General features: G+C 43.7%; 1 protein-coding gene across 4 annotated transcripts in view; it reads right to left on the bottom strand.

Annotated features, from left to right (window-relative positions):
• Nucleotides 1–2,677: 2,677 nt before the first annotated feature.
• The window catches only part of gria1a (glutamate receptor, ionotropic, AMPA 1a), a 66,380-nt gene continuing 57,403 nt past the window's right edge, over nucleotides 2,678–11,654 (bottom strand). For 2 of the 4 annotated variants that reach the window (XM_076103819.1, XM_076103820.1), the window contains 3 exons: nucleotides 9,831–9,945; nucleotides 4,850–4,984; nucleotides 2,678–2,845 (listed from right to left, as the gene is read on the bottom strand). In XM_076103819.1, coding sequence (XP_075959934.1) covers nucleotides 2,678–2,845; nucleotides 4,850–4,984; nucleotides 9,831–9,945 — 418 coding nt within the window. Of the gene's footprint in view, nucleotides 2,846–4,714; nucleotides 4,985–9,008; nucleotides 9,124–9,830; nucleotides 9,946–11,654 lie in introns of those variants that run through there. The other 2 variants (XM_076103821.1, XM_076103822.1) reach the window with 2 other exon arrangements.

Raw genomic sequence — 11,654 nt, 5'->3', positions numbered from 1 at the left:
AGAGCTGTGCCTTGTTCTAATTAATACAACATCAGCAAAAGAAGACGCATAGATGAGGGAAGAAAGGAAAAGTACTCACGCGGTAGGCAACTAATTCAGGTACACTGAGGCATGGTGGGGGAGCGGAACAAATATTTTCACTACGGGAAGAGAAAAGCCTTTTTATATACACAATAGGTGGAGATATGTATGATTTCAGTAAACTCTGACTGCCAATTTTGGTGATGTATCAGATTTGGTACCAGATTTGGTACCGTATTCTTTAAAGCAGAAACTCAGAGGAGAAGAAAAATAGTGCAGCCTTTGTACAGGCGCTCGGCCTCTGCTGTGAAACCAGAGGTCAACGAGACTGTGCGGTACATAATCTAAAGCTGACCTCTGGCACTCGGCAGCACTGAAAATCTCATTTCAAGCAACAACCTTCAAGTCACCTTAAAATAAAATCACACCTTTGGACACTGTTGGACTCTTAGTGTGATGATGATGGTGATGATGATAATGATGATGATGATGTTCAGTGCATTTCAGTGCTTCTGCTGTGATGAATTACTGCAATTGGTAATTTCCCCCCTCAACCTGCTTCATCTGCTTGGACGTAAGCTGGTGATTTTCAATACCCTACATGATTTCTGTTCACACAGGTGATCAAGCGGCTGAACTGTCTCTGCAGTGGAATATTTGTGTAGGCGGAGAGAGAGGGAACGTGAGAGGTGAGAGGCAAAGATGCTCGTGTTGGAAGAAGACATAGAATGTACCTTTTACTGTGATGCATAGTGCAAAACTGTTACTGGTTCTCTTTGATATCATTATGAACTGTTTTTAAATAATTATGTACGTCTTCTCCAGGAATCAATGGGCTTAGGGTGAGTGTCACAGACAGGGTTGGGAGATAACAAAGTATTAAATCCCCACAAAAACATGATATATTCATTAGGACGACAACCAACGTATTGTTGTCACGTCCTTTCATTGGCAGTCTCCGATAATAAGGGAAATATATATATATATATATATATATATAAAATCATGTCAGCCGTATTCTTTTCCTGTCCTTTCATTCTAAATCACAACATGACCTGAAGTCTGTTTTCTGCTGTTGTCAATGGTCAGTCACCCATGGGAATATTAAAATAAACCACTAAAGAAATGCAAAGTACATCACCAATAGTCATTTTGTGTTGCGAGTATTGAAATGTTTTCAGGTGGGACTTTTCTTTGAAGGCCTGCATGTCAAACCCAGGCTGTCTGCCCTGTGTCCACCTCTGCCCTCTGCCGTTCGGGGGCCCGCCACTCTGATTTCTGTTTACTTGACTTGATCTGAAAGGGAGCGCTCCACAGCCGAGCAGTAACCTTGACTTCCGATAAACACAGGTAAAGTTAACTGTGGATCCGTCAGTCACGGCAAGTGTTCCAATCGCCAGAGGAGGCCAACTTTCCTTTTTTCAGGCCACGCACGATCTTGCAGGGGAGCTCACTAAATTGGGAGTGAATAGTTGCACTGTCCATTTCATTAAAACGGAATGCAGGTGAAAATACAGCACAGGAGGGGGCGGGATATGCAGCAACACACCCAACAATAGTTTGAGCAATATTTTCTCCAGATTATATCTGAATTTGCCAATCTTTCTTCTTTAACGTGCGCTGCAAAATAGACCCCCCAGTATATCAATGGATATGCTATGAATGTCACAACAGTAGAATACAGTGTATGGTCACTCAGTACGTAGCCACAGAAGAATGCGTCAGTGTGTTTTTCCTCTCTATTCTGTAACCTTTCTCATTCCTCAATCCGCCCTCTGACTGTTTTTCTGATCATTAAGTAGTCAAACCGTTGGTCAAACACATGACCCAGTAGCAATAAGTGTATCTGTGTGCATTTGTGAGAATGGTCATATGGCGCAAAAAACGAGGCATGATGTGTTAAATGAGGTGTAGCAGCGGATGCATGTTTTTTTTTGTAGCCCGGTCAACCGCTGATTTAAACAGGCGCTGACCTTCCAAATCAAACGACTTTTGACTGTTACAGTGTGAATCATAATACTTTATCATAAAAAAAAACGGGCTATGCCACACAGAGCAATTGGTCCTTCCAAAATGCCGTGTAAATGTGAGTGAACGGGGAGTGTCCCAACACAATATCGCAGCAGTCACAAGTGTTTGTCCTCCTCCGCCACACCTGTGCAAAGATGATCAGCCGTCAGAAAGCATCTCTAGGTAGTACAAGGTCAGCGGTGGAGGTGAAGATATTGCACACGCAGACTAACGTCAACAGCTCCGTCGAAATGGCACAGCGCAGGCGTCACACTGAAGAATAAAGTTCTTTTTTTTTCTTTTTTTCACACAAATGAACACCGTAAAAAAAAAAAAATTCAAAAACACTCCCCGTTGACGGCTTCTTTATTGCAGCACACTTCTTTTTTTTTTTTTTTTCTCCCTATATTTCTTTTTCAAACATCCACGTATAAAAAAAAACGTCGCGAGTCTTGTCCGTTAGTTTGTACGGAGCGGTTCGAGAGTGCATTTTGGCAGTAGGTTGAGTCTTGTCGGGCGCGTTGACAGCCGGTCGGGGTGGATGGGTCAAACCAGACGGCCATGATTTTTGAGGTCATTAAGAGTCTTGTGCTCTTCTTCTGCCCCACCCTGCTTATTCCCCGCCGCCAGCACAGTCACGTGACGATCACATGCCGGAGGCACCCAGTCCCATGCTGGCGGTGTGGCTCATGCAGGGCAGCGTTTGAACGGTCTTGGGGAAGTCGTGGGCGAGGATTCGCCCGTTCTCTCCGCCGCTCCCGTTGCCACTCATCCTGGTCAGGGTGGAGCAGCGCATGGCGTCGTTGATGGATTGCTGTCAGAAACAAACAAAGGGGTTACAATTAGTCGACACACCGGGTTTTAGCCTTGCACACATGCATGCATTATGTCCTCATCAGAGCGGAGAAACAGTTAGAGCTAGCAGCGCAAAGAATCATGTGCTTGAAATAGGTCTTTCAGCTCTACTGTAGGAGAGTAAAGATAAGTTATGCAGTTTCTCTTTCTTTATTACATGACTATATGCGCATACGCAGCTGTTTGTGTCCCTATCTGAATGTGGTGCTGGCACGCCAAGAAAACCGGGAGCAGAATGAGCTGTTAGGAGTCAAAGGGTGCTCGTTTTCACTCTCTTTATCTGGGCCTGAGTGATATTCGCGGGTGGTAAACCATGGTGCTGGCCCGATGTGCATCAATGTTCTACTTTGTAACAGGAGGAGCGGAGTGAAGTGTGGGCAGTAAGAAGGGAGCGGACGCTTCACTCCTTGGTTTAATAGCTCCATTCTCCAGTCTAGCGCAAAAAAAAAAAGCCACTGGGCTCGATAAAAGGCGACGTAATGATGTGTGTATGTGCCTCTCTGGTGTCTGCCTGCGTCCCCGATTCTATAGCTGATTAAATTGGGCAAAGCGCGTGAGAGATGTGGAGCGACCGGCGAGTGCTGCGTGGGGATTGGAATTAGACCGGCCTCTAATTGGAACGGCGTTGTTGTTTCTTTCAAGTCACACGGCATAAAGGCACCGCTGCACTAATAGGCTGCTCGCCAACCTCCTCAGCATACTGATCAGGTGCCACTTCGTGGGCTGATTAAAACACAGGAGATTCAACGTCGAAGATCCCTCCTCGTCTTGTCCCTGCTTCGCTTTATTTCCTTCTTTTTTTTTTCTTTTTTGCTGTTTACACAAAGGGTGCATCAGCGAGAGGCTTTGATGTTGAAGAATGAATCAAAGGTTGTTTGTTGCAAATTGATCCACGAAAGCCGATGACTAACAGCTCCGACATGCTGTCGGAGGAGGGAGCGCTACAAGCAACAGGTCCTTACTACAGATTTGTGCACATACAACAGTTAAAACTGTTTTCGAGGGTAAAGCAGAGATGGAACACATGTGAGCCGCACGAGGCCTGCCTTATGGTATACAGATAAAGGATGTTCACTACAATGGGCCCTGCGTTTGCGAGACAGTCAGCAAAAAAAGAGGGAGAGGGGAGCAGGGGAGAGATCTGCTCAGAGCGACAGAGGTAGATAGATGGACCACTGTAATTCAAATTGCCTTCATACCTGTGCTGCAAAGTGGAATGCCTTCATTTGTGAATGTGTGCTTAACGAGTGTAGTAACGGGATTTAACGACAGGGAGCATCTTTGTAAACTGAAATAAGAAAAAAGTGTAATGTGTATTTAACTACTGAGTTTGGATTTTATATTATCTACCATTAAAAGTGACTGATACAAATGATTTATATCAACATATAGTCAATATAATACAGCGTAAAGGGCTGCCATCGAAAGGTAAACACTAAAGATGCTATATGCAACCCTGCGTTGCTAACGCAAGAAAAACGACTTGTTAGTCTTGTTGCCATATCAGCTACTAGAGTTAAAAAATGTCGACTTTAGATGGTGAAGGAACAGGCATGAGGGCAATTTTAGAATCAAGTGATTCAACAACACTGCAGGAGATCAGTGACGTGAAGACTGAGCGAGGTAGCTGCAGAGGTAGAGAGAGGCACAGGACAGCGTTTGCACTGCGGTGGAAGCCGTGAAAGGCCCTACTGTGATCACGGTTAGATGGGCGGGAGGGTGAGGAGGCGGATGTCATCATCATCATCATCATCATCATCATCATCATCATCATCATCATCATGGTTTGAATCGCAGCGTTTTCCTACCCCGTGGCTGTGCTCTGCCCTTATATCTTAACAGTGTTGTTGGCGTACAGGCCGTAGCTCTGCAGCTCTGTGTAGGGGGCGCTAGCACCACTGTCTAAGGCTGAGCAGTGAAAGGCCTGAGCGGCTGAGGCGGCAGCGGCTCGCGCGGTGGACACCTTCATTCGGCGCGACTCGGTCCTCGACTTGTAGCAGAACTCCACCAGCGCCACCAGCATGGCCAGGCCCAGGCCGCCGATCAGGATGTAGAAGACTCCCGCCACATTGCTGAGGCTCAGAGCGCTCGTCTTGTCCTGGAAAGGGAGGGGGGGGGCAAGAGCCGAGCAGTGAGGAGCGATAGAGGAGGCGAGACATACTCTACAGCTTCTAACACGTAGGACCGAAAACTGAAGACAGACACACTGATTCGCACACATGTAGACACACTTTAGGTTCACGAACGGGAAAACGAGTCGAAGGACTCAACTTCAAACACACACACACACACACACACACACACACACACACACACACACACACACACACACACACAGAGTATACAGATGACCCTGACTAATTAGGCACACAAAAAATAAGTAAAGAACACATATAGAAAAGACCAGAGGACAAGACACACACACACACACATAACGCCACACAAACATTAAACATCAACAATAAAACGATTTTGAGGCCTGTCTCACAAAGTAGGATTTAATATGTTAGCTGGATAACTTTGGATGCAACTCTGGCTTTTCAGTTTGACAACAATAGCTGGAGGCGGGGCTAGCAACATCCCTACAGGATCCAAGGAGGGACAAAATACTGCAGTCACGTTAAAAACGAGAGAGAGAGAGAGAGCACAGAGGAACTCTATAAAAACTCAACGTCACAATGACTTTGCTTCTTTGCTCCGAAGATCATTTGTTACATCAGATATATATTTAAGATGTATAGTGTAGTCAGTGTTCCTCTCTGGCTATAAAACAGGGCTTTAAAAATGCAGTAAGTAGAGTAAGTAGTAGCTTATCATAAAATCTACTGCTGCAGATCATTTTGCACTGAAATTCTTTGGTTAAATGTCAGATTTATGTTCCATCATTGCAGGAACAGAGAATATGAGGCGACTTCATGATGACACTGTCATATAAATAATACTCTTAAAAAGTATTCTCAATGAGCGGCAATCAGCCTTTTTAATTTAAAAAAAAAAAAAAGAGAGGGAGAATGTCACACTGAAAATGAGCTCCCAGTGATTTATTCAAGCTACATTTCTGTCACAGGCTTTTATCAAGTCGGTATTTTTTTATTTAACAAATCATACTCCTGCAGCGTTACTCTCCACATCAACTCAAGCAACATTAATAAAATAGTTCCATGTTCTGGTTTTATTTTTTATTTTTCTTCATAAGCGAAACCAATTTATTTCCCTGTTCCAGGCTACTTAGCATATTCAAACGTCAGCCATATCATTGAGGAATATGTAAACGCCTGACTGATTCACTTTGTGAGACAGGCCCGAGGTAGTGGAAAAAGATACTGATCTAGAGTCTCTGTGACTTAATTATACATTTCACATTACAAACAAAGCCTATATATTAACCTCTGAAGTCAACCCGTACACATGGCTGTTTTCTCAAAATCACATTGTGTGAAGGGAGAGGTACAGGTAAAGTATGTTAACACCCCACAACACATGCATTCATGCAGCAACAGCACAAACAAGTCTTTTAGTTTGACATTGCTCCACATCATCGGTCGTTATTCTCTACCTCAATCACACTTACTTACATGTATGCCTATTTATAGTGTGTAATTAAATGGGATCATTAAGACTTAAATCAGTCAACGTGAAGTGCTCTCGTGGCACAATCGGCGGCTAATGAGGATGCTGTTTCATGTGAATCTGTTTGGGGGATACCTTTGTGTCACTTGAGGAGATTAATAGCACGTGGCAAGCTATTGTTCTGTAAGGATGGTTTACCGTTTATTATGTCTCTACTTTACCGCCACATTAAGGCTTTTGTTTAGTCTTTTCATTTAAATAAATTGTCTTTAACCCCAAGGGGAAATTTGTATTTGAATACATTTAGTTTGCATTTTGGCCAAACATTATTGAGATACACCCTGTCATTTAGTAGCATTATTTCATGTAAATTAGGTTTTTATTACATGGAACGTGTGTCAAACTATGTGCTATGGAGGACTGAGAAGTTCGCAGGTTTTTGCATCAAACACGGTCAAGACCAGGTGATTTCTAAAACCATTTCCGTCTCATTGGCTGAATTTACATTTATCCCCTGGAGCTTTATTCACAAAGCTTCCTCGTGTTGGACCTAGAGGCCAAATCCTAAATGTTTTGGAATATATAAGCTCTCTCTGTGTGTGTGTGTGTGTGTGTTTGTGTGTGTGTGTCAAAACCCATTAAAACCAACCAATGGAAAAAAGCCACTAATGAAGTGTCGTAGCCCTTCACACAGCTAATAACTGTTTGGAGTAGTAAAGTTGTAATTGTTTTAGGGAGCTTGGGAGATTTTCAAGCAGATGAGAAAATTGCTGCAAATAAAAAGCACCACATACTCAGGTTGTAAGCGGGGCCCAAATATTAAAAGAGCAGCTTATTCGCTCCTTGTTGAGAGTTAGAGGAGATGGAGGGCACTGTCACCCGTAGGTGCTGGCTCTAGCTACATAGTTAGCGTACAGCATCTTCAAACCTTCTGCATGAAAGCGAATCAGCATATTTCCCAGACTGTCAATTGATTCCCTTTAAAGTCAAGTTATGTTCCTCAACACGTCAATATTTACGATAGATGTTCCTGACTGACCAACGGCAGTGCATTCTAGTAGATCTCTCTTTAAATGGACCTGCTTGCTTTGAGTCTGCAGCTAAGTTAAAAGCGCAGCGTTCCCCCGGACACTCAGCCCATCACGACACATGGTTTGACACTCCTAGTGCTGTAGCAACAGGATCGGAAGGCCAGCTGACAAACGCATACAGAGATACCTGAGCTAAAGAGCAAAAGCTTTTCAGTTGGTGTGACTGGGGGTCGATCTATAGCAGACTGACAGGGGTTTGCATCCACACATGCACACACTCTGCAGTGAGAGCGTTTGGGGTCAGGATTATTATAAGAGCCAGGATGCAGAGGTTGCGGCTCAACGTGTTTGAGGGGGGTTCAGCAAAGTCCAATGGCCTAATGTCATCATCTGTCTGCCTCGTGTTCCTTTTTCTAAGTCTCCTTGGGAAGGATTTGCAAATTGCTTTTAGACTGATTCATATTCCAACTACAGTACAAACTCAAGGCTATCATGACACTTGATCTGTGTGTGTTTCGGAAATCTATTTTTGGAAGTGGAATACACGGTGACTTTATTGTCTATATATATATATATTTTTTTTTTAAAAACATTGTAACAATCCTAACTAATCCACCACACAATGTTTAATTACATGCTGGTAATGAACATTAAATCTCAAAACACAAAGTCAGTGGGGAGAAATAGACACAAGAGCACCACCAGAGTACTGGCCCGGATATAAGACAATGTTTTTAGCTTTTCACGGCTAATGTTAGCTCATGTTAGCAAACCCCAGACAGATATCGCCGTGACATTGATATTACGGAGTCAGTTTGCTGATTTTATAACCCTGCTCTATTGCTACTACTGTTAGACGATATGCTCCAGCATTCACAACGGTCCTTTAATTGGCACCGGTCACAGTGGCTGCTGTTTAGCTAAAAGGTACACAGGCTCTCTTAACCTATAAAAGTGTACTGCTGCCTCATGTTAATGTGACAGAAATGGATTTGATGGGCAGGAATAAAAAAAGTGCAAACTGATGATTTATAGCATTCATTCTCTGCAGTAGGAGTTGCTAACAGCAGCAGAAAGTAAGCAATTCAAAAGCTGCGGCCAAAGTGATTTGATCAAATTATTTGTTTCAGTGGATTGATGCATTCATTTTCCATAATTTTCAAAGAATGAACAAATTCATCTGAAAGTGTATATTGCTACCTGAGTAACGTGACTGAAAATATTGACTGTAGACTATTTTTGCCATCTTTATTTTAATGTGCAATACATTTTAAATACGCTAAACATGCTGTGTCTGCCTACATTTTCATCTTTAAAATCCTTCTATCCTAAAAAGACGTGTTGCGAAAAGGGTCTTATGTTCGGGCCACTACAGTGGTACTCCTAAAACCACATGGGGAGTACTGCTCAGTGTAATGGAGGCTGAGGTCTGGACTTGGGAGCTGGTCTAGGATCAGGGCAGGGTTGTGCTGGGGGGGGGGGGGGGTGCTGTGAGGTGACAGGTTTGGGTTGGAGACTGACCTTTCTTCCGGAGTCCTTGCTGCCACACTCCCCTTTATCGTACCACCATTTGTTTTTCAGTTTGTCTAAGAAGGCTTGCTCATTGAGTTTCAACACCGCTAGGTTTACTGGGATTCTTCCAACCATAAGGAAATAACATAAATAACATATTATACCATGTTATTTTATGTTATTCATTCAGAGACACAGAGCAGCAAATACATACACACGTTAATGCTTGAGCTCGCTTTAAACCATTTTTCACACACACCACGCACACACACACACATACATATACAGCATAAACATCATTAGAAACAAAGTGATATGCATTAATACTCCATCTATCTTAGTTGGCTTGCTCCCCTAAAGGCAGTAGATGTGTATTACTATATCACTCTGGGTAACCGGCACACTGCTTACCCTCACTTCTGCAACACGGTTTGTCAAAATGTAAGGTGTACTTGGACAAAGTTAACAAGTAAAAGTGAACAAATCCCAAAGCCTGCAGGGGCTCCTAAAGCATTATTGAGCACCGGGGATGCAGCTGGTTTAAGACACTGATCAATTTTAAATCATCCACGTTCATTTTGTTTGTGCAGGGTGGATGATACAAATTTCCCCCCTCTGCGGTTTTTCAAATTCAGCTAGCGCCTGCCAAATAGGCTATAATCACCCCCCTCCCCTTGGCACTGTTGCTTTGCCCTTCGCCACAGCGCAGAGGCATTAAGTGTTGCTAGAGTGGTAGTGCGGCGTGGGTCTGCCGGTTACCCCCCCTTTCCCACAACCCTCCACGCCCAGTGGTGGTGGGTTACCCGCAGCGTTTATCAAACTGGCTCTGACCTTGGAGTCCCCGCCCCCGCTGCCGCACTCTCCCTTGTCGTACCACCACTTGTTTTTCAATTTGTCCAAGAGGCCCTGCTCGTTCAGTTTTAACACTGCCAGGTTTACTGGGTTTCTTGGAAATAACGTCAAAACGATAACCATTAGGAGACACTCTATGGGACAGATATAAAGAGATTGGTCGCATGGTGGTGGTGATTATGAAAACATTGACTTAATATTAGAAACTCCTGCATGTAGCTACTGATATGAAGCAGGAGTGCTGGTTTTAGATGGGCGTGTTAAATGTGTATCTGCAGTGGGGCTGAAATGCCGAGCGCCCATACAGCAGTAGAGTCAGGTTTTACCAAGCAGGGGCCTCAGAAGGAGGCAGAGCTGACACTAGAAATGGAGATGCATTGGATGTGGAAGTCTGTCTACAGATGGTAATCTCCTTTCAGTGGCGCCAGCATACAGATTGCTATGGTAACTAACCTATCAATATTCAGCCCATAACTGCGTCATGGTGAGTAGAAGCCTGTGTTGATTCATTTAGAAGTATCAGCGGAGACAAATGCAGACATAGGCTTTCAATGTTTTAACTGTCAGGTTGGATTCCACAAGTCTACTTCTCAAATAGACAAATAGAAAGGAAACTGTGAGACCAACTATAGACAGAGTCCTGACCACGGATCTATATGAACCAGCTCATCCAAAGCATCTCCCCAAGGCTGGCTCTCTCTCTCTCTCACACACTGTGTGTGTGTGTGTTTCCTATAGCTGACTGGCTGTGGACAAAGACTCTCCCCACCCACGAGTCACAGAAAGGCACAGTCTGCAATCAGAATTTGCATAAAGGAAGCGAAGATGACAGATTGTCCCCCCCCCAAATCAGTGTCAATTCTTTCGTAAAGTGATCATTTACTTTGGTGATATACTGCCTTTCTCACCAGCCGACGCGGAAGAGTCTTTTCCCCCCAAACCTGAGCGCACAACACAGCTGTAGGGAACACAGGCATCCCTTGGGAGCTGGTAAAACCTCTGATTTCTTTCTCAGCCCAGTGGGAGCGGGCAGAGAGAAAGAAGTCAAAAGTGTGTGGACATGGTGACCTGCAGGTCATTGGTTAGTTTGGTCGGTCGGGTCGAGGTGAGCAGATGTCGGGGAGGCTACTGTACTGTCTGTTAGGTGGGATGGGGCAAACAGTCAGGCAGGCATGGCGGTGGCTGGACGTCATACATGTCAGAAATGAAGCAGGGAGAATATATGCAGAACATTTCACAGACTGATCACAGAGTGTAGTTTGAAGACATCCTGTAAAATTAAGAGTTATGTCATTTTAGTATAATTATTCTTTCAAAGCGCTACTTTCAATTAGGCCTGCACTGCAATATGAAAACTAGAACATATATATATAATATATATGTTAAGGTGCTGCTGTCACTCTCTATTGTTAAGCACAATAACAGCTTTTACTGTGCTTACAGTGTCATTCCGAGTTAGCTACTGTAAGCTAAAAAAAATACATGATGTTGTTTTCTTAAGAGCTTTCTCTGCACCTTTTGTCTGTTAGCCGCTAGGAAACATTGCATGGACAGAGTAACATCTGTGCTGTTTGTATGGCCTGAATATGTAGGCATCAGCAGCAATCTCACAGAAAGAACTCCGTAAATGTATTAGAAAATATTAACTTGGTGGTGTGTCTGTCCGCAGTTAGAACATGGGAACAAGGCAAAAAAAAACAACAGAGCACAGGTATCAAATCGATGCATTAACAATGCATTGCAGGTATGATTGAACGCAACTCTTTGAATTCACTGGACACTCACTGATGTCTGAAACCATGT

Source organism: Anarhichas minor, unplaced genomic scaffold, assembly GCF_050575085.1.
Source record: "Anarhichas minor isolate MPS153535 unplaced genomic scaffold, ASM5057508v1 ptg000028l, whole genome shotgun sequence".
NCBI classification, from domain to species: domain Eukaryota; kingdom Metazoa; phylum Chordata; class Actinopteri; order Perciformes; family Anarhichadidae; genus Anarhichas; species Anarhichas minor.
The sequence above is the reverse complement of the archived record's forward strand: the minus strand, read 5'-3'. Positions and strand labels throughout refer to the sequence as shown.